This window comes from Glycine soja, chromosome 4, assembly GCF_004193775.1.
Source record: "Glycine soja cultivar W05 chromosome 4, ASM419377v2, whole genome shotgun sequence".
Classification (NCBI taxonomy): domain Eukaryota; kingdom Viridiplantae; phylum Streptophyta; class Magnoliopsida; order Fabales; family Fabaceae; genus Glycine; species Glycine soja.
The window spans coordinates 48,366,736-48,394,532 of NC_041005.1; the positions used below are offsets into that span (position 1 = coordinate 48,366,736).

The following is a 27,797-nucleotide window of genomic DNA, read 5'->3' on the forward strand; positions in this document are numbered from 1 at the left end:
TTGATATATCCACTGTGTGGAGCGTCATGCTTTACAAGTAAATTTACATGTGTGAGGTGCACCTATTTTATTCTAGTACGGAAGCGACTCCTTTATTACTCTTAAATTAGATTTAGATTTGTTTGTTCTGTCAATCTCAACAACATGCACGTATGTGAAGGATGAAAGCAACGACAGGAACAGAGAAACTCCAGTAATTAATTAAGTTAATTGGTTTTTCACCTGTTAACATTAAAATGGAAAATCTCACCTCTCCAACAACCACAGCCCGCATGATTAGAAAAGGAATTAATAATTCAATTTGATAATCCCCACAAATCATAACCTGATTCTTTAACATAAAGTCATCATTTTTCCACCTATCATGTTTTGCAGTAGGAGTGGAGGACGTTAGTTTCATCTCTATTGTTTCCTTCTCTTTTTCCTTTATAATAACAAAAAAAAGATACGGAATTGACATTGGATATCTCTCAAACTAAACTCCTCGTTCCTAATGAATTCTTCTCAATTAAGGACAAAGCAAGACAAAGTAACGATCCATTTGAAAACACTCGTGATTAAAGGCATACGTGCAAGAACAAAAGATGAAGGCAAGTAAACGGTTGTTGCTGCAATTGATTATTGGCACATGTACGAAAACACTAGAAAGAGGTGTATTTTGAGAATATTGGGGAGATAGGGTGTGTACGTTAGTAAAATATCCACAAAATATTATATATCCTCCATGCTACTGGCTTCAGTTTTCACCTCTGCACATTCTTTGAATTCTGATAAGTCATTTTTTCTTTGCTTTTTGCCCACAAAACACTTTAGAGACTCAAAACCAGTAGAATCCCTCTCAGAACTCTGAATTGAAAAGCAGAACGTCCAAAATTCAGAGGATTAGCGCAACCGAGTATAAAAATAGTTTACATGTCATTTCTTTCTTTTTCTTTTTCTGACTTTGGATCACCATGCATGTACGCATTCTTTTTGTTGATTAAATAAGTGATGATGTGCATGAACTCTTTTAATTAGGACGAATGTGAGTTGCGTTTTACAATTTCATATAAAATTATACTGATGTTTAAGGAATTAATACGACAAAAAAGAACCCTAAAAACCCATCAAACCGGTTAAACTTTGTTTTTATCACTTATCTCGAGCAAACATTTTTCACTTTCTAATGCAAAAAAGTAAAAGTAAGAGTAGCATTTCCTAAACCAAAAAAGTAAAAGCAAGAGTAGTAGTAGATTGGCAGTTTGTCCAACATAAAGGAAATAAAAACTCACCTAAGTTATAAGGATACTTGATGATTGAAGAGAAAACGAGATATAAGTGGTGAATTCAAATTTTTCCTATTTACATTCTAATAAAATTAACAATACATTTTTGTTGATAAAAAAATAAATAAACACACAGTGTGCTTGAAAACAAGTTAACAAAAATATTTTCACAAGATTTGTATTCTTTTTTAATGAGTAAAATTCATTAAATAAGATAAAATTAGTTGATATATATTTGTTTATATTTGAGATAAAAAAATAAGAATTTTTTGTTGTTTATATTTGAGATTTGAAGGAGTTAGTTATATATCAATTCACATTTAAAAAATAACTTTTTTCTAAATTATGAAAGTCTTACTATATAAAGAAAACAAAATCAGAGTTAAAAGAATAAGAAAGATGAAATGTGCCCAGTCCATATGGTAATTATCTTACAATTTGACTGGGTTCGATCGGATACAGAAGCATTCAACAAAAGATGAAAGGTGAAAAACAAAGTTTCAACAATAATGAAAGTGAATAAATTATATATATATTTTTATATAAAGAGATATTTTTGGTAATAAAAAATATATAAAGAAAGAGAGAAAGGAGTGGCCTTAGTAAACCAGGAGGTGCAACAAGAGCCAAAATGAAGGGTTTTAGTTTGAGCAGCTTTCTTCTCATGCGGAATCTTAAAACCCTCCCGTCGATGTTGGCACAAACACACCCATAGAGTAACCGCAACTTCAGTACTTTCATTTCTCATTCGATGAGGGCCCTTCTCCCGAATCACCTCTTGCATTTGTCACGTTCTCAAGCTCGCACGCTTCTGGTTCGGTTTCAAGCGTGCGAGCTGTCATCATCATCTTCTTCTCCTCCTCATAACTCCCGAGACGTGAGGGTTTCGGTGTGGTGGGATTTCAAGAGCTGCGCGGTGCCTGATGACATGGATGCTTCCAAGGTTGCGCCGGCAATCGCGCAGGCGGTGAGGGCCAACGGGATCAAAGGTCCAATTCACATCAACGCTTTCGGGGATGTTAGCTCCCTCTCCAAGCGCCAACTCCAGGCACTCGCTTCAACCGGCATTCAATTCACCCACTTTCCTCATGGTTCTTTTCTTCCCTCTCTCCTTTTTTCACCGTCCCATTTAAAGCTTTTGACCGTTCCGTTATTCCAATTGCTAGCTTCTCACACTTTTTTTTTCCTTCTACTGGCTAACTAAGATTTGTTGGAGTCGAAGCTTAGACAATGGACGGAGTAAAGTGTGATTTATTTTCTTCTTTTTGAATGTGAAAGATTTTTTTTTTTATGTTTTTCAATGAATAATCAGAGGGAGCATATCAGTGAGGTACTTATGTGTGTTTGGTTTCTATTTTTAAAATCTGGTTTAAATTTTTAAAATGTAACTACTCAAAGTTGTTCAGACAGCTGGTTGAGGGTGGATAAGGCACATAATAGAGTGTGCAATTAAAAGAGAGGTTGAAGAAAACAAAAAAAGAAGATGAGAAAACATCTTCCCGTTATTTCTCTCTTTTTTTTATAGTATTTGTTTTGGAAACAATTTTCAAAACCTGATAGATTTTGGATGAGGAATTGATTGTTGAGTAAGGTGGAATTGTTTTAGAAAACTGTTTTTAATACGAAAAAAAGGCAAGGGAATTATCAAGCAGGCCCTTATTTTTTTGTTTTAGGGTTTAGTTCCCATCAAAGATTAAGGATAAGTTTTGATTTAAAAGGTAATGAATAAGAGTAGTTTTCTAAATGTGTTTGGGTAGGAGTAAGACCAAATGTCTTCTGTTGCGTATCTGTTACATAAGTGCAGTGTCTTTGTTTTTTGTTGCATGGCTTGATTCTTATTAGTCTAGTAAAAATTCATTAATGCATAATCTTGAAATGGATGTGCAGCCAGCTAGTAAATCATTGTAAATGTTTGACAGTTCCTTGAACTAGTATTTATGCTCCATATAGCTTTACGCTTTCTTATGGTTCATTCATCTACTTTTTAGCTTTTCGAATCATAATGTTTTAACAATTTGCTATAGGTGCAATAAATTGTTTCAACATTCTGGTTGATATCATGTTTTGGGTATCACAAAATCCTCCACCTGCACATCTCTTCCTGATATCTAGTGATAGAGATTTTGACTGCTTACTACACCGGTTAAGAATGAATAATTACAATATTTTGCTTGCTGGCTCAAGGAATGCTCCTGGTTTTCTCTCCACCGCAGCAACTATAATGTGGCAATGGTATAAATTGCTTAAGGGAGAAAATCTAATGGGAAAACATGTCAACCATCCTCCTGATGGTCCATATGGTTCTTGGTATGGAAACTTTAGGGTGCCACTTGAAAACCCTTCCCCAGCTACCGAGCACTCTACATCTTTAGAAGATGTGGAGATCTATGAACCTTCCTTAGACTTAAAGTTGGGTGAAGTTCCAAAGTCAGTTGTACAGAAAGTTAAGCACATATTGACTTCACATTCAAAAGGGATCTCCATTACAGATCTTCATGCAGACTTGGCAAAATGTGATGTGCATTTGGATCAAAATTTATATGGATTTCAAAGCGTTTCATGCTTCCTATTATCAATCCCACACGTACAGCTCCAGCCTTTAGGGGATGGAAATTTTTGTGTATGTTTGGTCCCCTCAGGGTCCCCTGAACCTTTTGACAGCAGTGTTGTCCCATCAGCTTCATCTGTTGTTAAGAACGAGGAGAGGGGTTATGAAAATGAGACTCCCTCAATTTCCACAGTCCATGCAAGGAGTATGAATGATGATTCAACATCATTCCAACCAGTCCCTCCCCAAGTCAAAACCATTGGTGAATATGTGAATAGTAAATCATCCTTTCCTTCGTTGGTTGAAAGACATGAATTTCAGCCCCAAAATGAGTTGCAGAAATCTTCTCTGGCTAGTGAGAAGATTGTGGATGTGGCTAATGCACAACTACCTGAGATTCAACAGCCATCCAAGGAAATCAAGTTTTCCAAAACTAAGACAAGTTCCTTTAAATCTAGATCTAAAAAGTCATCTGACAATGACAATGTTAAGTTTGAGGATGCAAGTCATACAATTGTAGAAAAACATACCACTTCAGGGAATCACCATGCTAGAAATGATCACAAAACAATGGAAAACAATGGTGTTGCAAACTATGAATTGGGAAATTGTAAAGCAAAGAACAACTATGAGAGTCCAACTAGAAAGAAGGCTGATGAAGTTTGTTGCAGCCCATATTCTCCACCAGTTGATGACCTTCTGGTTGACAAAAGACTCAGTGGAATTGCTGAAACTTATAACAAAAGGCCAACATTCTTTAGCTGGACTAGAAGTTGGTGGTCATTCTGGAAAAGCAATGCAAAGTCTGATGATTTGGAAGCTCATCAGAACAAGGTGGCTAGTCAGTTGGAGGATCCTAAGGTATCTGAAGTGGACCAGACTGTCAGTCATTTTGAAGAACCCAAGTTATCAGAACTGGACCAGAATGTTATTTGTTCTGGAAAGGTTGAGTTGATTTCTAGTGGTTCCTTTTGGAAGGACTTGGAATCTTTTATTTTCTCGCCCGAAGGATCACTTCTTGTTTCCCAGTCAAAAAACAGGTTAGTGTGCATTATAGTTTTGCACAGATCTTAAAAAAAAAACCCTTTTGCTATGGATATTGGATAATAACCAACTTTTGACCTCTATTTATTCCTTGTTTTAATCTGAACCACAAATTCCAAAGAAAGGAAAACAACCTAACAAATAAATTATACAATAAAATCTCTGCTGAAAATTGTGTGATCTTTTTGATATTTTATGATGAATTGATGATCATTATGTAGATGTTCTTGTTGAAAGTGTAACTCTATAACATTCTGCAACATGTTACTTGTATCAGGGAGGAAATGGCACATAAATTACAAAATGATGGACCCCTGGTTCTTAGATCTCTCTCTCAAAAAGATATCATTCAATTGGTGGAATTGTTAATAGCAGAGAGAAAGTTGTTGGTGGAGATCCCTTCCCATGGTTCAAAATCAAATGGCTTGAGATCTGTCTTTATGAGCAGAGCATCACAGTCAAAGTTGCCGAATTCATCTGAACATGATATGGAAAAACAAAATCAGAGTATTCCTCATACTAGAGTTTCCACAACTTCCACTGAAATGAAATATAATGAGAGGTCTAGAAATGATATATTAGAAGACTTGCAGCAACTTGTGAATGAGATATTGAGGGACCACCCAAAGGGATATAATATATGTTCTTTCCGAAGAATATTTCTTCTTAGGTATGGTTATTATCTTGATATAGAGAAGCTTGGTCATCAAAAGTTGTCATCCTTACTACAGGTAATGCCTGGAGTTAAATCAGAGTCCAATTATATTTTTCCATCTGTTCCTGCTGTTAGTGCTTCTGATGGGGAAACTTCTATCCTCAAAACTCAAATAACCAATGCTACTCATGCAGTCTTGAACTCAGATAATGAAATATCTGATTCAGCACTAAAAGATGATAAAATGGAATCTCTGTTGGAGGAATTAGGTTCTGTTTCTGTCATGAATTCCAATCAGAGTGATCTCGATTTAAAACTAGGTACAGTTCCACAATCAATTATAAGACAGATTAGGTGTATATTGAGATCACATCCAAAAGGAATCTCGATTACAGGTCTTCGTGAAGAGTTGAAAAAATCCAATGTGTGTTTCTATCAAAGCTTTTATGGATATAAAACATTTTCTCGCTTTCTATCATCAATACCACATGTACAGCTCCAGCCTTTAGGTCATGGTAAATTTTGTGTACATTTGGTTTCCTTAGAATCCCCTGAAACTTTTGAGAGCAATGATGTACAATCAATAACATCTGCTGCTAAGATTGATGAGAGCAATGCAAAGTCTGATGATTTGGCTGCTCATCAGAACAATGTGGTTAGTCACTTGGAGGATTCTATGTTATCTGAAGTGGACCAGATTGTTGGTGATTTAGAAGAAACCAAGTTATCAGAACTGGACCAGAATGTTATTTGTTCTGGAAAACCTGAGTTGTTTACTAGCAGTTCATTTTGGGATGACATGGAATCTTTTATTTTCACGCTCAAAGGATCACTTATTGTTTCCCAGTCAAAAAACAGGTTAGTGTACACTAGTTTTGTACAAATCTTTTAAAAATCCATCCTTTTGCTATGAATAATAATCAACTTTTACCCCCACATGTTCATTCTTTCCTTGTTCTAATCTGAGCCTCAACTACCAAAGAAATGAAAATAATGCAACAAATTAATTATATCACAATGTTTATGTTGAAAGCTGTGTGACCATTTTGGTATTGACTTAATTATATTATTGGTTCCTTAATTATAATTAAAATTTCAACTTGGTTCTTCAATTATTAGAAAATTCAATTAGGTCCTTTAATTATTTAAAAAAATTCAATTAGGTCCCTTAATTGTTAAAAAGTTCAATCAGGTCCTTTAATTATTTTAAAAAGTTCAATTAGGTTCCTCAATTATTAAAAAGTTCTATTAGGTCATTTAATTGGCCCCTCAATTATCAAAAAGTTAAATCAAAACATCTATATTTCATTATACAAAAGGACCTAATTGTAGTGTTTTAAATAATTAAAGGACCTAATTGAACTAGTAAATAGTTGAGGGACTCAATTGAAGTGTTTTAAACAATTGAATGATTTAATTGATTTTTTTAGTAATTGAGGGACCCAATTGAACTTTCAATTATAATCAAGGGACCAATTGTATAATTAAGCCTTTTGATATTCTATTATTATTATGTAGCTACTTGTTTAAAGAGTTACTTGATAACACTCTGCTACATGGTATCAGGGAGGATATGGCACATAAATTACAAAAGGATGGACCTCTTGTTCTTAGATCTCTCACTCAAAAAGATATCCTTCAATTGGTGGAATTGTTAATATCAGAGAAAAAGTGGTTGGAGGAAAGCCTCTCCCAAACATTTCCTTTTAGGCTAATTCAACCTGTTCAGAAGAACTCATTGATGGGCCGATCTCATGGTGCAAATGGCTTGAGCTCTCTCTTTCTGAGCAGAGCAACACAGTCCAACTTACAAACATCATTTGAACATGATGTGGAGAAACACAATCAAAGTATTCCTCGTACTAGAGTTTCTGCAACTGCCACTGAGACGAAATATACAGAGAGGTCTAGAAATGATGTATTAGAGGATTGTCAGAAACTTGTAAGTGAGATATTGAGGGAGCACCCAGAGGGGTATAAGATCAGTTCTTATCCAAGATTGTTTGTTGATAGGTATGGCTATCATCTTGATTTTCAGAAACTTGGTTACCAAAAGTTGGCACCCTTGCTACAGATAATGCCAGAAGTTAAAGTAGAGTCCACTTATATTTTTCCTTCTGTTCCTGCTGTTAGTGCTTCTGATGGAGAATCTTTTATCCTCCAAACTCAAGTAAACAATGCCAGCCATGCTCATCATGCAGTCTTGAACCCAGATAGTGAATTATCTGATTCAGCCCTGGAAGATGATAACATGGAATCTCCATGGCAGAAATTAGGTTACAACCAGAGTAATATGGAGTCAAAATTAAGTCAGAAAGCTGAAGAACTTGATACACCAAAGCTTCCTGATTATGAACCCATAGTCTCAGATTATGACTCTTCTGAATCTGAAGGAGATTCTCAACCTGAAAAGCAAGGAAAACTAAAATGTAATAAGCATGACATTTCTCTTTGGCAAGCTCTGGATTTGTGGCACAACAAGAAGGAAGGAGAGAATAGTGTCAAAAAGCCAGACAATGTTGGCCACTTGAACAAGACTTTGGTGGCTGATATTTTAAATTCATCTGCCAAGTCTACCCGGGGTACCTAGGGAATTACCAGCAAAGATCTCAAAAAAACTAGTTTGTTGCTGACCCAGAATTCATACCTGACAAAGACAGGCTGGTTGATGGGATGTTAAATGGCCTCAAGAAAGCAGATGAGTAAAAAATCCAAAATTGAGGAGTTGCTAGTGTGAACTGGACCTGGGACCTGGGTCCTAGTCTCCTAGAATTCCATAAATTGGGATTCTCATCATTCAAGATTACACAGATAGGAAATATAGAACTAGTGATATAGTTCTTTATATCAGTGAATTGCAGTTTTAGGTGAGTGTGATATAGTTCTTTATACTGCTTGTCTTTGGTTTTCTATAGGCCTTTTCTTTAGCATGTAAATGGAGAAGTAATAATTAGTTACTTTTAAAATTTACGTTAGTTTCTTTCCCAACAAAAAAAAAATGGAACAGAGACACAATGCACCACTATGTTCCATTTAAAAAAGAAGATTAATTTTATTTTTAAACATGTTTTGTATCTATTTCTTCCGTCTAGTTCTTATGTCAAAGAAGATTAATTTCTTATGTACCAATCTGACGAGAATAAGTGTATAATTTAAGAGAACAAATATCTAAATAAATTAAATTGTGGTCTTTAGGTAGTGTTTGACTTTTTTTTTTCTTTTTGGTTTTAATTCTTAAAAGACCAAGTTGAATTAAGCATATTTGGAAAGAAGTTTTAAATAATTAAAAATCTTACTTCTCATATAGGAAAATGGGAGAAAAGTAGCTTTTGATAGAAAAAAATACTAATCGAAGTAGCTTCTAAAAATAAGTTGTATACTTTCTTTCACAGTAATGATATTGTTTTGAAAATATCCACCATTGTTCCCCCCCTCTATTCATGCCGGTGAGGATAGGAGAGTTTGGCCAGGTGAAAAGTTGGGCAATTTCTGTGTGTCAAGTGCCTATTAGTTGATTACTGCTGACAATTTAGTGCCTCGGGATGGGGATTGGAAAACCAAAGTGACTGAGAGGATGAGATCCTTCGTGTGGTTGGTTAAAGATGGCAAGCTGAGTACTGATCAACGAATTCCAAAGTGGAGTGTTGCTTGTCCTATGTGTTTTCATTGCAATAATGTCGAGGAATCTATCCTTCATGTTCTTCGGGACTGCCCTCTGGTTTCTGAAATTTGGCTTCATTTGATCCCTTTAACCACCGTAGTAATTTCTTTGAGGTGAGTTTTTCGATGTGGGTGAATCAAAATTTGAATAACAGCATGGGGCAAGAATTTACTCCATCTTGGACTGAGCTCTGGTCTATTACTTGCTATCTGCTATGGCAATGGAGAAACCACCAGATTCATGATCCTCATTTTTGCAGACTGTATTGTCCTTGGTGTGTGGTAAGGGATAGATGAGAGGAATGCAGAGTTGCGAATAACACTAATCCTATGAATAGTGTTAGAAATCAGCATGAGATCCTTGTGGGATGGAAGCATCCACCTGATAGGTGGGTTTGCCTGGTCTCAAGGAGCATGGTAGCAAGCAATTAAGCACTAACTCTGCCTTTGTTGCTCAGTTGTGGGGGAATGTTGTTGGGAGTTCAAATGGCTGGAGACGGGTATCAACATGTCATCTTGCAGGTTGATTCTGAATCAGTGGTGAAGGCTTTAAATCAGAGTGGAACTATGATGTTTGAACAACTTCCGACTCTGTTGAGTCCGTTGCTTGTTCGAGATGCCTTGGACTGTTTCTTGCCCAGGCTGATTCCTGTGTAGTTTGGGCCTTAGGCCCCTTTGATTTCCAAAAAACAAAAAAATTATCACACAACTTCAATTTTACTTTTGTATTTCCAAAAGTTCTTTTTATTGTTTTATACAGTTTTTTAAAAATAGAAAACAAAATGAGAACAAGCAAGTAGTGAAAAAAAATTAAAAAAAAAACATTTTCTCAAATTAGAAGTCTTTTCCTTTAATTACCCATCAAAAGGTTTGAACTAATAAATTTAATATGAAGATTTGAACTAATGAACACGTTAGCCCATTATCTCAGTATAATTTCATAAAAAAAATATAATATATGTATGATATGAAACTTTATAAAATATCTTATTTTATTAAAAGAATTTTGAGAGTAATTATTCAGTGATTTGATTTTATCCAACTCAAGGCTAATCAGGTTGGTTCGACTTCGAGTTATGTTAATTGAATTTTTTTCCAAGTATAATCTAAATCAAATTTAACTGACTTATTTTTTTATTGGACTCCATGCGGCTTGGTCTCGAGATCACCCTTAATATTCAATCTCATCGAGTTTTGTAGGAGAGATTGTACTATGGGTTGTTACACAGATTTTTTTAGCAAAAAATGATGAATACTTCACGTTAATATTATATTTTTAAAAAATAAAAAAAAATAAGTTTTTTTTAATCTTTCTGTTCATTAGTGATTTTTTTTATTAATTCAGAATTTAGTTGAGAGAGATAAGTAAAAAATCAAACTCAATTAAAAAATAAAATATATTTTCGTGACATTTTCACCTTTTACTTTGCATTAAGAAAAAAAAAAAATAGGTTGGATTTTTGGTTCAGTTGTTGACCGTAACATGAGCCCAACACAGTAGCACATTTTCGGCATTTGTTTTTGTTTGCAGGATTCAAATGCCCACATTTTCAGTGCAGTCTAACCGCGAACCGAGATCAAGGGTTCTAGCTTCTTTTCATCCTGCGAGTCCTAAACCCTCCCCACTTTGCAGATACCACTAACTAACTGTAACCATTTCCGGCTATGAGGTCCTTTCTCCGGAGGTACCACCATTGCTTATACGTGCTTCGCCTGGGGACTCAGGCGCGTGAGTTGTCATCATCATCTCTTCGAAACGTGAAAGTTTCGGTGTGGTGGGATTTTGAGAACTGTCAGTTACCGGCGGGGTTTGATCCTTCCCATGTTACCCCGGCAATCACGAAAGCTGTGAGGGCGAATGGGATTAAGGGTCCTCTTCGAATCAACGCTTTCGGTGATCTCCTCCTCTTCTCTAAGCCCAAACTTCAGGCACTCGCTCACACCGGCATCCATTTCACCCACATCCCCGGTCTCTTTTTCTTTCACTCCTTCTCATTTCATTTCAAGTCTTTTTAAACTGTTTAGAACATGTATTTAAGTTAATTACAAATTTACCTGTATGATAAATTTGTTGACTTTAAAATTCAGCTCAAGATGACATCTAATTCATTGACAGTTGATCCACCGACATTGCCTGAACTAAACTTTAAAACCTTAGACTCAGTAATTTTTGCTAAAAATGCCCAAATGAGAACCTTATTGGTTTGTAACTTATAATTAACTCAATGCTCTTTGAGCGTTGTGCCGACTGATAAGTTTCCGAAATAAATTTTTTCAATCAGCAAATATTTTTTCCTAAAGACAATAAGTAAAATATTTTTTTAATTGCCTTTATCACTAAAGAGTATGATGAAATCTATTCTCTTTTTCGTATCTGTTAGATAACATCTGCTGGTTGCAGTTTTGAATGTATTGTTTTCGCTTGTTTGAGTTGTAGGGTATGATTTCCGTTGTTGTGAAAATTTGTCGATAGTGTATCATCCAAGTGTTTTAAGCTTATGGTTATATGGCCTTGGACTTCTATGTTTCAGTAGATTTTCAAATTATAATATCTTTATGTATTTTGTTGCAGTTGGAAAGAACAGTGCTGATAGATTTCTTCTTGTCAACCTTATGGATTGGGTTTCCCAGAATCCTCCGCCTGCACATCTATTTTTTATATCTGGTGACACAGACTTTGCTGGAATATTACACAAGTTAAGAATGAATAATTACAATGTATTGCTTGCTACCCCAACGTTTGCATCTGAAGTCTTCCACAGTGCAGCAACGATAATATGGCAATGGTCTTCAATATTAAAGGGGCAATGTCTTTCTGGAAAACATTTTAACCATCCTCCTGATGGTTTGCTTAGTTCTTGGTATGGAAATTATAAGATGCCTGTTGATAAACCGTTCTCGGCTTTGACATCTTCACAAAAGGTGGATATATACGAACCTTCCTCAGATTTACATACTATTCCAAAAGTAGTACATGCTATTCCAAACGTAGTTGTAAGAGAGATTTGGTCTATATTGAGATCACATCCAAAAGGAATCTTAATTGGAGATCTTCGTAAAATGTTGAAGGATCGTAATGTGCATTTTGGTACAAGATTTTTTGGATATCGAACATTTTCTAGCATTCTATATGCTACTCCACAGGTAAAGCTCAAGGATTTAGGTGATGGTAATTTTCATGTATATCTGGTCCCAAAATCTCTCAAACCTTTTGAGGGCAATGCTGTAGAATTGGTAACATCTTGTACTAAGATTGATGAAATGGGATCTGCAGCAACTCCAAAGCTAAACAGTGAGGATAAAGATAAGGCTAGAGAAGAAAATGAGACACCCTTAACTGCCTCATCTCATGAAAGTAGTACGGATGATAATTCAAAATCATTCCAACTGGTCACTTCTCAAGTCAAACCCATGGGAGAAAATGTAGATGCTAAATCATCAATTTCATTGGTTGAAAGAAGTATACCTCAGCCCCCAAATAAGTTGCAGAAATCTTCGGTGTGTAGTGCGAAGGTTGCTGATATGACTACTGCACAACTGTCAAAGATTCAACCACAACTCAAGGACGACCAACTTTCCAAAACTAAGCCAGATTCCTTAAAAATGAGTTCTAAAGGCTCATCTGATGATGACATTGTTGGGTCTGAGAATGCGAGTCGTAAAAGTCAGGAAAGATACACAACTTCAATGAATCGCTCTGCTGGAATTGATCAGACAGCAGTGGATGACATTGGTACTGCAAACCATGAATCTGGAAATTTTAGAGCAATGTACAAATGTGTGAATCCAACTAGAAAGGAGGTTGATAATGTTTGTCACAGCCCATATGCTTTTCCAGTTGATGACTCTCTGGTTGATAAAAAATCTGGTGGAAGTGATGAAACTTATAGGAAAGGTCCAACATTCTTTGGCTGGATCAGAAGCCAGTGGCAATTTTGGAAAGGCAATGCAAAATCTGGTGATTCAACTGCTCATCAGAACAAACTGGTTAATCATTTTGAGGATTCTAACTCATCTGAACTAGTAGACCAGACAGTCCAGACTGTTAGTGATTTTGAAGATAAGTCATCAGAACTGGACCAGAATGCTATTTGTTCTGGAAAGCCTGAGTTGTTTTCTAGCTGTTCCTTTTGGAATGACATGGAATCTTTTATTTTCACCCTCAAAGGATCACTTATTGCTTCCCAGTCAAAAAACAGGTTAGTGTGCATCCTAGTTTCATTCTAATCTGAGCCTCAACTACAAAAGGAAGGAAAACAATGCAACAAATTAATAATATCACAAATTAATGACCATTTTGATATTTTTATTATGATCATTATGTAGCTACTTGTTTAAAAGAGTTACTTAATAACATGCTACATTTTGTTGGTTTCAGGGAGGATATGGCACATAAATTACAGAAGGATGGACCCCCAGTTTTTAGATCTCTGCCTGAAAAAGATATCCTTCAATTGTTGGAGTTATTAATATCAGAGAAAAAGTGGTTGGAGGAAAGCCCCACCCAAACATTTCCTTTTCAGCTAACTCAACCAGTTCACAAGAACTCATTGATGGGCCAATCTCATGGTGCAAATGGCTTGAGATCTCTCTTTCTGAGCAGAGATTCACAGTCCTCTTCCCAAAAATCATCTGAACATAATGTGGAGAAACACGATCAGAGTATTCCTTGTACTAGAGTTTCTGCGACCACCACTGAGACGAAATATACAGAGAGGTCTAGAAATGATATATTAGAAGATTGTCAGAAACTTGTGAGATATTGAGGGAACACCCAGAGGGTTATGGAATCAGTTCTTTTCCAAGACTTTTTGTTGATAGGTATGGCTATCATCTTGATTTAGAGAAGCTTGGTTACCAAAAGTTGGCAACCTTACTACAGATAATGCCGGAAGTTAAAGTAGAGTCCAATTATATTTATACTTCTGTTCCTGATGTTAGTGCTTCTGAAGGGGAAACTTTTAATCTTGAAACTCAAGTACCCAATGCTTGTCATGCTCATGCAACCTCGTACTCAGATAGTGAATTATCTGATTCATCCGCCAAAGATGGTAACACAGAATCTCCATGGGAGGAATTCAGTCCCGTTTCTGTCAACAATTCCAACCAGAGTAATCTGGAGTCAGAATTAAGTCAGAAAGCCATGGAACTGCTTGCATCAAAGTGTCCTGATTATGAACCTATAGTCTCAGATTATGATTCTTCTGAATCTGAAGGAGATAGTTTTTGTTTAAATCAACCAAAAGAGCAAGAAAAGCCAAAATGTAACGAACAAGACAGTTATTTTTGGCAAGCTCAGGAGTTGTTACACAGCAGCAAGGAAAGAGAGAATAGTGTTAAGAAGTCAGACAATATTGACATCTCTGACAATTCTCTGGTTGATATTTTTAATTCATCCACTGAGTCAACCCGGGTTACCCTTTCCAAAGAGAAGCCAGGATTTCAAAAGAACTATTCATTTGTTGCTGAACCAGTCTTAACAAGCAAGGACAAGCTGGTAGATGTGATAGTAGATAGCTTTAAAAAAGCTGATGAGTCAAAGACGGAACACTGAGGAGTTCCTGGTCTTAGAATTCCATAATATTTGTGATTCTCAGTGGATTCTCTGTATCAAGGAAGTGCAGTTTTAACTGGCCATGGTTCTTTATATCAACGAGATGGTCAGAATTACTATTATATTTTGGTTTAGTTATTATTTGCAACTATTGTTAAGTCTTTTAGTTGTAGTCTGATATTTCTAGTTTCTCTTTTATATTTTAACATATAGAAATTAACTCTCGAGAAGCATATTCTCATCTTGAATTTTTTTTTTTCTTTTTTTTCTTTCCAAAAGGGCACATTGACTGCATTATCTAAAACAATAAGGTGGTGTTTTAATTTTCTCACTGTGTTTTGGGCTTTTCTTTTTGTTAAAAGGAGAAATAGTTTCCATTACAATTCTAAAATAACTTACTACAGTCAGACGCTTTAGTTTAAAGGAAGGGAGGAGAGGACAGAGGAGGGAATTTTAAGTTTATAAGTGGAGGGAAGGCCAAGGTAAAATTGACATATACTATTCTATATTTAAAGTTGTCAAATAAAACTATGAAATAAAATTAAAGATAGTTTAGGGCCGTTTGGGGGTGGCTGAGTTTTTATTTTTGGTTTTTAAATATAATTTTCAAACAAAATATGTTTGTCAAAAAATAAAGTTGAAATGATTTTTAATTCAATTTCAAAATATTTTCATTTGTTTTTAAAATCAAGAAAAAATATTTGTGAATTTGATTTTTAATTTTAAAAAAACCTTCCATCTTTTTACATTTGACGATGATGATTTTCCTATAGTTATCACCAATAACGTAAATCATTTTTTCATGTGTATTTACTTTGGACAAATGATTCTTGTTCTTGATGAATATTTAGACCATTGCATTGCTGACAAATTTTTAAGTTTGTATAATATTTTTTTTATGATGTTAAGTTTGTATAATATAACATTATATATATATATATATATATATATACATATTATAAAATTTATTATATATATTATAATATATAATAATATGTATTATTTTATAATAATAATTATTATATTAAGATAATTAAAATTAAAAAGGATATTATAGTGAATTTTATATTTTTTTTTGTGTTATTCATTATCCACCAAACAATGTCCAAAACAAAATTGTGTTATAATGTTTGTCTTATGTTGTTCTCCTTATGTTCAATCTTAACAAATATCAAACACATTCTAATAAATAAATTGGTACTTCCAATGGATGGAAGTGAAGTTTCTAAATCTCTGTGTTTTGGAACCCCTTTAGAATAGGATGCCATTGACTTGGATATATTGATCCTTAAGCTAGAGACTCAACAAAAATGCTAAAAAAGGTTAGTGATAACTTAATAGACATGCATGCATGATTAGCAACTATTTCAAAAATAACATGCGACAATTTCTCCGTGATATCACCAACAAAGATAGAGACACGTGATCCCTCTGCCTCAATCCTTTTGTAGACTAAAAACTTTAATCTACTCCTATTCCACATGATTGAAAGGGAAGATGTTACACAATGCATGATAGGCTTCACCATCTGATGTAAAAAAGCACAATCAATCAAGCTAGACTTATAAAGTCCAATCTACATTGTCATAGGCTTTCCCCATGTTTAACTTAAAAGCAACAACTTCATGATTCCTTTTGGATTTATACATATCACGTAAAATTTCTTTAAGAACAATAGCATTGGCATTACTAGATGTTCCTCTTCTCGATAAAAAAAACTACTTATGAGTGTTATATTTTATTTGATTAGTTAAAATCTATTAAAATCTTTAAGAGAAAGAATCATTAAATATGATTCAAACTCATAAAATTTTATCATTTTGAATCAATTTTAATCACGAGAGAGTATATTTAAAAAAATGTGTTGTTGCTAAAATAAGACTGTTGTTTCCTCTACCAATCATTCTCGTCCATCACTTCCTAAAGTGCATCTGTCCAATCTTGAGAGAAATTTTCACTTTTTTTTTATCATCTCGCTCAAGAATCTATTTAAAATCACTAATAAGAGCCCAAAGATGGACAATTGAGATCCAAGATCAATAAGTAACTCTAAATTGATCTCGTAAAGAAGTAGTAGGATTAACATTAAGGCAACTACAAGTGCACATCCTCCACCCACTAAGAGGTTAAAAGTGATGGAAAGAAAACTCATAGCAACAACTGATATCCTTATATTCCTCCCCATTTTCATAAGAACCCAAAGATCACCACAATGTCCTTGTGTAATAGCAACATATTCATATTTTGTTTTTCGTCAAATGATATCATCCTTCCAAAGGGAATATGGGTTTCCATAAGGATGAGAAAGGCTGGTTTGAATTTCCTCACCTAGTCCATCATATGTCATTTAGCTCGAGCATTATTTGATCCTCTAATATTCCAAGAAAGGAGAAAAACATCCTTGAAAACATTCATGGGAAAACCATAACATCTTTGAAAACATGGGAAAATCATAACAAAAAAATGACTCATCACAACATTCTTTTACGAGATCCTTCCATTATAACCACGATAACTGTTTTATCACCATCTATCAAGTCATATTTAAGCTTAATTACACATTTTATCATCCAACTATCACTAATTCATAAATTTTAAAATACAAGTCTTTAACATTTACACACTTCATAAAAAACTTGAATTGTAAAATTAGCAAAATGATAGAAGTTTGGTGGTGAAATGGACAATTAAGCCTAATATTTATTTCTTGAAATTCAATTCATAGTTATCCATTGAAAATGATTAAATGCAAATACGGACACAAAACATTATCCTAAAATGAAACACTCAAATATGGAATGAATTGATCGATTTCAAAATAACTATATTCTCTAATCTTTTATTCCTCAAAAGCCTACCAGTTTGCTACAACTTAAATTTTCAGTTTTTAGCTATTTTTGTTAAAAGTTAGAAAAAGAATTTCAGGTTGTTTGGATATTTGGACAATTGCACTGTTAAACAAATTTCAACTTGTTTGAATATTTTAGCTTAAATTTAGAAAAAGATTTTTCTAAAATAATAAGTTATTTTTATTAATATGAAAATTTGTAGCTTAACATTATTTTCCAACAACTTTTTTTTTCTATTTCAGTTATTTTTATACTATTTTATCATTAAAAAAACTGGTTTTTGTTGCATCCAAAAGAAATTAATTATCTTCAAATCACTCTTTAGCAAACTTACACAAACAAAAATTGATTTTGATTAGAATCGATTGTAACAATAATCAACTATACATATATTTGATTTGTTGAAATAATCTAATTTTTGCCGTCATATTTCAAGAACACTCTTAACAATTAATCTTAACTTTAATTTTTAAGGTTAAATGTTACTTTTGATCTTTTATGTCTTAATAATTATTTTTTGTTTTGATACATTAAATTTTAAATTTCCTATTTTGATATTTTATGTTTTTAAATTTAAAATAGTTACACCTAAAATTGTCATTATCTTTATTTTACTTAAAACATTGTAAATCACTAAAAAAAGCATCTCATCTCCTTCAATCTAGATCTTCAAATCTAACATCATCATTGTTGTTTCCTCCCACCTCTAAACCTGTTTCCGCAACCTTAAACCCTTTTCACCCATTGAACTCAACACTAACCCTCTGTTTGGATTGAAGGAAAGAAAAATTTAAAATTTGAATTAAGAGAATGAAATCCAACGGTTTTCAGCTACGGAGGTGGTCTTTTCAAGAAGAGTAAGAAGATGTTGAGGGTTAGGTGTCTAGCTCCGCACAGATGGTGGAAGAGGCAGCGTCGGTAGAGTCAAACAGGATAACATTTGAGATTCTTTGAAGCCTCACGTAGCCTTGCACTTTTGTTGTGTACCGATAAAAAAGACATTATGCTACTCTGACTTTTAGATCTAAATTGACCACAAATTCCAAATTGTTTCTTGTTAGATTTGTCCATGAGCTTGATTTGGGCTTCATATGACAAAATGTGTGCTATTCTTGTTTGAGAGAAGGTGAAGGCCGGAAGGGGAAAACTAGTTTGAAAGGAAGGGAAATAAATTTCTGGCCGTTATTATAATTAATAGCCAATATTATATTAAATTATTTATTTTAAAATTTAAAATTTAACCAAGCACCGTTATTACAGGAAAATTGAAAAAAGAATCAAAAGAAAGCATAAAAACATAATAAAACTAATAAAATAAATGTATCAAAATTTAACAAATACTAAAATATAAAGGATAAAAAATAACATTTAATCATTTTTTAAAAACATTACTGAAAATGAAAGTGTAACACATTCAAGAAGCCCAAAATGACCAGTCAGCCCAAAAGGAGGACATAATTAAAAAAAAAAATACTTTAAGACATTTTTTTTGGGTAAAAGTGCAATATTTAATGCAGTAAATGATTTATTGGTCATACAAAATTACTTAACCCGTACCTCCACACCAAATTCAACTTTCCCACATTAAAAGTATAAAATAAAACTACAAGGTATGTAGCTGATTTAGTGTTATAAGGAACTGTTACGTAACTAACTTGTATTACTAACTAGTGCCTGACAAACAATTTGGCAATTACAAGAGTTTTCTTTTGACACAAGTACCCCCGTAAAACTTAAGACTTTTGTCCATTTGTTGTGTTTCAATTATTAGACAAAGGGGAGGTAAATGGCTTGCTGCACCAAATAAAACACTTTCTTTTTTTTACGGCAAAGGATTCGAGCTCATTAAGCAAGGACAAGTTTTGTGAACGTGTCAACTTCCTAAGCTTACCAAAGGCCCCAGTCATTAATCCCCACCCACACAACCGGAGCAAAATCATGAAGTTGTGATCACTTCTTGACTTCCGTTTGTTGCTTTTCTTTAAGCAAAAAGCTAAAATGCAATTAATGGAGTAATGCATCCATTAAACCTAATATACCAGAATTCAAACTTCACCCTAAAAAAAAAGATGTTTTATATAAGGAAAAACCTTTTTTAGCCCTACCCCTTCCATCCCATCCCCTCTACCCTGTTTCCTGAAATCACGTGCTCCTCAACAAACCGACAAACGCGGTTTCGATAGGTACCCTTTCAAGAAGAAAAGAAAAATTATATTGAGTTCTTTTCTTCGGTTATTATTAATTTAAATAAAAACCACAAGGAAAAAAAGAAGGTTTATGGAGGAAAATTCGACAGGGATGATGAAGCAGGGTTTGGGACTGACTTATCCGAACCCCTCCCACAAGGCTTTTTTACACGCAGAATGGCACCAACAATGGAAAAACATGCATCATCATCATCACCATCACCAGTGCCTTCCCTGAGAACCACCACCACCACCACCTTTGTTCTTCCCAAAGAAGGCATTATTCTTGGGTTTTGCCTTTGGTAAGTCATGGATGTCCATCACCTGAATCGTTCTTTGCCTTTTGGCTATAAATACACCGCACAAACACCACAAATAACCCGTCAGTTATATATATATATAGAGAGAGAGAGATGTATCATCAAAAATGAAAATTTTATAGAAATGAAAATTCCACCAATTTCAGCCTCTTTGTAGTTCTCTTGAAGCCTCCTTCTCGCCGAAGCAAGCCTCTCCGCGTCAAAACTGCTCTCCCTCTGTCTCTGCAATCATTCAACACTGTGTCAAATGACCACTCAATACACCTTTTACTTAAAAACCCCACCATCACATTAATATTTTCAGACACACCAAAATGGTTGTGAAATCTGAAATCATCATATCCGTACGTTTTGAGTAGCGGAAGCAGGGGTTGAAACTGACGGTGATGGCGCGTGTTTTGGCCTAGGTTCACTGCGGGGAACTACTTTGGGTTTGCGTTCTGCTTCTGAGTTGTTACGGTCAGACCCTGAGCTCCCATCTGCGTCAGCACAACAGAGAGCATATCAACCAAATGTGAACAACAGAACAGTACCAAAAAGATTTGATGAATCAGATGCTAATATTATGCTATACTCACTGTGTGGATTGGGCGAGTATGCAAAATCAGGAATCTGCAAAAGGAATAGAAGAATGAATATGTTAGCTTCAACTTTCCAAAGGAGAAAAGCACTAAGCCAAAAAGGTTATTATTTCTTTGACCTCAACCTGCTGATGATGCCCATTTTGAGTGGTTTTCTGCACAGGCGACGAGTCTCCATCAGCTGCCAATTCCCACACCAACATCATCATTAATTACCATTAATAACTTCACATGCGCTTCATAAAATCCCCCAATATTATTAACTTAATAATTAGTATTAATTAATAATTAAGGTTATACCCATCAGAGTGTTGCTTCCTCCCCGTGGATTCAACTTCACCCACTCATCCACAATTTCCTTCCACTTCCTGCAAAATAACAAATGAAATGAACCAAGTCAATCAATTTAATTGAAGCTCACGCAAAACACGACAACCTTAATTTCCGCATAAAAGATTGAAATTGAAGTTATATATTTATAGTTATATCTCTTCCAAAACCTGACAAGCAACTTCACCAATCGCCGAAGGTCGTTTGAAGGATGCTTCCGTAACCGATTCACGTGCCTCCCGATGTCAGTCTCCTACAGGAATCAAAATACAAACACCGTTAATTAAACCATCAAACAAAACAAAGAACAATTCCAAAATGAAATTATTTTACCTTTAACCCTTGGAATGTTATATCCATGTCCGCGAGGCTTTGCAGCAGCTCCACCAAAGAATCTTCAGACTACAAAGGAAAACAAAACAGAGATATTAATTAATTATATTATTTTCTAATCTGAATTCAAAAAAAAAAAAAGGCGTTGAGTTGAATTGAACAATACCTGATCAGGCTCCTCCAGTTGTTCTTTAATCTCCAGAATCTTCTTCTGTTCGTCGTCCAACAAGCCACCATAAGGATCTAAATCCTCGTCGTTGTCTTCGTCTTCGCCGTTGTCGAGAGACTGCGGCGTTGCCGGGGAAGCTGTGGCGGTGGAGCGGTGCGGTTGCCGTTCGGGGCTGGGACTATGGCGACTCTGTTTCTTGATTCTGTGGCCGTTGAGGCGGTGGCCGCCCTCGTCGCAATTCCGGCACCACGGAGGAGCCGCCGTGGCGGCGTAGAGGCGCTCGACGATGCCATCGCGGCGGCGCTTCAGATCTCCGGCGGAATCCGAGGAGGCAACGGCGATTGCGGCGTCGATGAACATCCACACGTCGACGCCCGCTGTGTCCAATATGGATCGGAAATCGTCCAAATCCATGCCCGAAGAGCGCGCGTGGATTAGAGTGAAAATAGAGGTTCCGAAAAAACCGATCAATCAGAGACTGTATATAAATATATAAGACGGGTCTAAAGAAGAAGAGTTTCTTCTTCTGTTTTCTCTCTCTTCCAGAAAAAGAATCTAAGAAGATTCCTTGTTCTGTTGCATCAGGGATCTAAAATTATTATTCTGAACAGAAGATCGACGACGACGACGTAGATCTGAGGTGAGGTATGGCGGAAGAGTTTCAAGTTGTAAGATGTGGATAATGGAGAGTAGAGAGGGGAATGAGGAGGGAGTATATTCCAGAAGAAAACCCTTAATTAATTTTAATTGATTGCAGATTAGTTTTGTTAATTGGGATTTGGTTGGAAGGTGGTGTATGTGTGTGTACAACTACAATATACAACAGTGGTATGGTATTGGTATTGGTAGGGTAAAGGTATGGTTGCAGCGTGTGTAGACCTGTGGGTGACTAACACCACCACCTTGACCTTACGCGTTTGGTTTTGGTGCCAAACTGTTGTTTTTTTTTTTTAATTGATAATGTTAACCGATACTCTAACCAAACTCTTTAAAGAATTTAAAATATTTTTTTATTAAAAGATAAAAAATTATGTTGTATATAAATTTTGTCGACACTAATTATTAAGACATTATTATTATTTTGTTGTAGAACTAAGGGAGATGAACGGACTAATACACAATCATTTTGAATCTTATACTTCTCACCACTTTGGACCACGTTTCTGCATGTAATAAAATAAAATACAATTTTATTATTTAAATAATTTAAAATAAGATTTTCTAACATTAAAAGGGCATAAATGTTAGATTATGTTGGATTCACATAGGTAAGAATAATTTAGTTAATGAAAGAAAAATAAGTTAAAAGATAGGTAAATAATTACTTTTATTCTTAATTGTGTAATTTGTTGATAAATGTGTTCCTATAAGATATAAATGTAAAATTTTAGTTCTCAAAAATATTAAAAGTACGACAAATATATTCGACGTCAACTTTTGTTCATTATTATTAAAAAAGTTGTCTATGTGGCACAAAGGAGACAAATTTGTTACAAGATTGATTGTCAACGTAAACATACTGATTAGATTTGACGAAAATATTAGTAAGATATCATTTTTTTACGTAAATGTCAGTAATATTTTATTAGACGAAAATGTCCATAATTTTTCTTGAAGGAAATTGACAGTAATTTTTTAACCTAAATGTCAGTATGTTTCGTTGAACCAAAATGTTAATAAATTATCAATTTTGAACGAAAATATCAGTAATTTCATTTTATTTAAGAGTAAAATATAATTTTATGGTAGATTTTCATCATTTTTTATTGTTACAAGTATAACGTCACAATAATTATTTAAAAAATATTTTGGCAAACATAATTTAAAACAAACATAATAATATCAATAATATTAATTATGAACCATAATTTGTCTATCATAATATAAATTACCCAAAATAAATATTGTACCATAATAAGTACCAAAATATAAATATTGTATTTTGCAACTTGAACTTGTTGTCTTGTTGGTTTTCTTTGTTTTGCATACCTCCATGTTCTAGGGAATGGCAGGTTTTGTACTTTTCTCTAGCTTTATACCAACATAAATTTTCTGAATGACATATCTTGCAGTAAGGAAAGGGGGTCACGGGTCACTGGCAATCTTCTAACATTGATATTCTTTTCACTATCTTTTTCTTCTTTATTTCCCTTTTTCATAAGTATCATCCTTCCTGTTTGTTGCTACATTGCTTCTCTAAGAGCTTGGAATGAATAGATCCTTCAACAACTCATCAATAAATACTTAGTGGCTATTACCCTCTAACGCTTGATTGTAAGGAATATGCATACATATTAATCTCAACCTCTCAGATTTATTGAGGGAGAAGTGTGAGGTCTTTTCAAACAAGCGTGAAAAAGAAGAACAACCAACGTTTAGGAAAGGAAGCAATGGAAGTGTGTGAGAAGAAGAACAAGAGAAGAAGAACTACAACCAGTGTTACAAAAAGGAAGCATCTTGGGGAAGGAAGCCAGAAGAAGAAAAAGGAAAAACGTTTGGGAAAGAAAGCCAGAAGAAAAAGACGCATAAGCAAGTGTGAACAATGAATTTTTATTTGAAATTATTAATGTCACAAATATCCCTACTCTCATAGTGTGGGAATATCAAAAGTCAATAAAAAGTTACATGATATGTTAGAAAAGTGGTCTCAGTTATCTTAAGAAGGGGGATTGAATTAAGATACACAAGTTATCCCCTAATTAAAATTTAACTTTCTTTTTTATTAACAATGCAACCCTTATTATGAATTACTCTAAGAACAATTCAAAAACAAACAAACTTCTTTTAAACAAAATATAAACAATAATAAATAAAAGAAGTTTAAGGGAAGAGAGAATACAAACTCAATTTTTATACTGGTTCGGCCACGGCCTGTGCCTACTTTCAATCCCCAAGCAACCCGCTTGGGATTTTCACTATCTTGTAAAATGTCTTTTACAAAGTCTGAGCCATACAAGGATAACCCTTCCCTTGCGTTCAGAAATCCCCTTACAACTTAAGAGACCCTTGGTCCCTTAACCAATCTCTTGAAGAAGAAGAAGAAGAAGAATTCTCTCTTTAAGAGAAAGATATTATAATTGAATATCACTCAAGATTCCTTATTGAATTTGCAAGTATTTTGGCCAAGGAATTCTTTTTGAGAGTTATAAGACAATTTTATATTGAGAGGATAAGACAATTTGTTCAAAAAAACTCTAAGAAATTTCGTAACCCAAGTCATCTATTTATAAGTCTTTGATGACCATTCAAAAAACTCTTGAATAGTTGTGACTCTTGGGAGTTATTTTTGAAAATTCCTTACTGGTAATCAATTACATAAAAGTGGTAATCGATTACACAGTTAGTTTCTAAAGAATTGTGACTCTTCAGACTTGAAATTTGAATTTCTATGTCTGGTAATCGATTACACACAAGCTGTAATCGATTACAGGCTTTAAAATTTAAATTCAAATTTCTAAAGGCTTTTACAAAACGTCTAAAACTTCTGGTAATCGATTACAAGCCTTGTGTAATCGATTACAGACTTTAAAATTTAGATTCAAATTTTGTAAGAGCATTTCAGAAATTAATTTGGTCACTGGTAATCGATTACATCCTCTAGTAATCGATTACCAGAGAGTAAATATCATTTTTATGAAATCTCAAAAAGCTTTTGAAAAATATCCTTTGGCCAAACCTGTGCATCATCAATTAAGAAACTTTTCCTTAGATTCTAAGAACTAAGTTCATCAATTATCTTGAATTTCTGGATTCTTAACTTGGATCAAACGTGAGAAACGCTTATCTTTGACATCATCAAAACTTCATATCATATTTGTCTCTACATGACAAATATGTCTCTATGTTGGTAATTAGAGATTATCAAGTTGGAAATATTTTCAATGACAAATGCGTCCCTTTGTATCACATAGGTAACTTTTTTAATAGTGATAGACGGAAGTTGACGACCGAATATATTTATTGTATTTTTTACATTTTTGAGAATTAAATTTGTATTTATATCTTTTAGTGACATATTTATCAACGAATTACACATTCCGAAACAAAAATGACTATTTACCCTAAAAGATATATAAGGAAAAAAAACAATGTTGTCTACATATTTTTTAGTTAGTGGAATAATAATTAGTAATAAATCATAAATAAATTAAATAATAAAATAATTAATATATTATATGATGGTTGTAAAAACTGAACTTTTGTAATAGTTTTTTTCGATTTTTAAATATATATTTTTATTTATTGAGGATGTTAAAATGGATTAGAGTTGTCAAATTATTTAGGGATTTTAATTCACCAGTTTGTTTTGACCTATATTGTTTAACCCATTAAGAAAATTGGACGTTGTTTTAACCTATATTGTTTTAATTAAGACACGTAATCGGACTACATAATTCAACGGAGTTGGTATTTAGTGTCAGTCTATTCTACTTGTTCTAGTGGCTAGTGTAAACGTTGATGCGGTTGATCACTTATATGATTAAGCTTAAAATTAATTCTCCTTTATGCATTGCATAAAAATAATGAAAAGAGGTTCCAATTCATTTGAAGGGAAGCTAGCTGAATGCTGATTTAGAGGAATAGTTGTACAAGAAATTAATACAGCAAATGCATGCATGCGTTTTTATTATTTTTTGAAAAGAGGTATTTTTCTTGAAGCTTTTGTTTTCATTTTCAGTTTTTCTTTCAGATGTACTCTTCTTCTCTATGAATTAACTTAATCTGATTAATTGCTTATTTTTGTGTTGAACGATAATATATAAGTTATAACTCCTTATATAACCTCATTTCTTCTGCATCAGAAAAATATATTTTGAATGACATAGTGCAATCTGTGCAGTTTAACTCTCATGGCTCATCTGTTTCTTCTCAATCTGGTATTGGACTCGGGGTCCAGTCCACAAGTCTCGGTGGTATTTCTTCTGCTTCACTGCAGCAGCCACCCAATCCTGTCCATTCCCCCTCTAGTCAACAGCCATTGATGCCAGGTATTTCTAAAGATGCATCTATGTTGTGTCTCATATACTAGTTGTGTTTTGCTGAATAACTGTGTGCTTAGATAGTATGATTGTTGTTATTATGAGATAGTTATATATCATATTATCTGTATTATGCAGATGTTGGCAATTCTAAGATTGAAGAACAGTAGCAGCATATTTCACCTTAATTGGCCATTTTTTGCTTCAAATTTCTTTGTTTTCTTACTCATTTTGATCATGAGAAGAGTACTATTTATTGACCTTTGGGTTTTTGTCAATGATATCCAAAGTTTATTTGGTGCAACCATGAATGTTATGACATGATCACTCATGTAAGGTTTGGGCTACCGTGGAAGAGCTAAAAAAATTCCTTGTGACTGATTCATTGGAAGAAAGAAGTGAACCGAAAATTGGACAATGGTTTCTACATGGTCCTCATCTTGAAAAACTTATATATATATATATATATATATATTTTGCTGGGTTTTTGTAAAAAAAAAACATAGTTGTTGGGTTTTCTATCTTCTATTATATTCTACAATAAATGCATGTGTAAAATATATTAAAAATTAAGTGATAAGTAAGGGTATACTTGACCCCAAAAAAAAAAAAATAACCGAAGGAGAGTTAAGGAGATATAAGAAAGACAACTGTGACAACAAAATAGTTCGGTTCGGTTAAAAGATAGTTCAATTTGCTTCAAAACATTTTAGTTCTGTTCAGATTTCAATCCAATTTGTTTTTAAGCCCATAATGACTACAATAGTAACAGAGTATGGCTACAATAGTAACAGAGTATATATCTCCTTCGCAACTTTCAAGAGAGAGTATGCAAATCAATCACAAGTCTCAAAGATCGGGTTAACCTGTGGACTGTCCCCGAACGAATCGGATTTTCTCCTCCTCTGAAATTGAAAATTGTTCACCTGTCATGCTACATCTTTTTATACTGTATGAGGTAATTAAAGAAATAAGTATTATCCTTGTAGATATATGTTTTTAAAATAAATATAAAAAATATAAGAAATAAAAAAGAATACAAATTAATATTAATCTTACTATTATATTTAATTGTTTGTAATATTGATAGTATAAGAAATTATAAAATATTTTTAAATTATGTAAATGCATATAAAAAACAATTATAATTTATAAAAACATAAGTATTATCTTTTGTGAATGAACATACACCTATTAATTAGATTAGAACCATGTACCTTTAGGTTGAAAAAGCACAATTGTCAATGTACACACTCAATCTTTCAATATATATATATATATATATATATATATTATTTTAATTTATATCAATTGGTTATTCTCT

At 33.8% G+C, this 27,797-nt stretch overlaps 2 protein-coding genes and 1 pseudogene across 3 annotated transcripts; 2 read left to right on the plus strand and 1 right to left on the minus strand.

Moving 5' to 3' along the window:
• Positions 1-1,890: 1,890 nt before the first annotated feature.
• Positions 1,891-8,487, plus strand: LOC114410124. Its single transcript, XM_028373911.1, has 4 exons — positions 1,891-2,356; positions 3,290-4,853; positions 5,135-6,370; positions 7,079-8,487. The coding sequence occupies exons 1-4, from the start codon at positions 2,017-2,019 to the stop codon at positions 8,100-8,102; spliced, it is 4,164 nt and encodes a 1,387-aa protein (XP_028229712.1). The 5' UTR covers positions 1,891-2,016; the 3' UTR covers positions 8,103-8,487.
• Positions 8,488-10,625: 2,138 nt separating this feature from the next.
• Positions 10,626-15,057, plus strand: LOC114410125 (annotated as a pseudogene).
• Positions 15,058-19,159: 4,102 nt separating this feature from the next.
• Positions 19,160-22,370, minus strand: LOC114410126 (probable mediator of RNA polymerase II transcription subunit 26c). 2 transcript variants are annotated; one of them, XM_028373913.1, is made up of 9 exons: positions 21,492-22,370; positions 21,326-21,394; positions 21,163-21,245; positions 20,963-21,030; positions 20,782-20,843; positions 20,660-20,693; positions 20,430-20,560; positions 20,219-20,303; positions 19,160-20,108 (listed from the first exon to the last, which is right to left on the minus strand). In XM_028373913.1, the coding sequence occupies exons 1-9, from the start codon at positions 21,906-21,908 to the stop codon at positions 19,981-19,983; spliced, it is 1,077 nt and encodes a 358-aa protein (XP_028229714.1). In that variant the 5' UTR covers positions 21,909-22,370; the 3' UTR covers positions 19,160-19,980. The 2 variants fall into 2 exon arrangements, with proteins under 2 accessions (XP_028229714.1, XP_028229715.1); XM_028373914.1 differs by having other exon boundaries at positions 20,788-20,843; positions 21,492-22,364.
• Between the last annotated feature and the right edge of the window lie 5,427 nt (positions 22,371-27,797).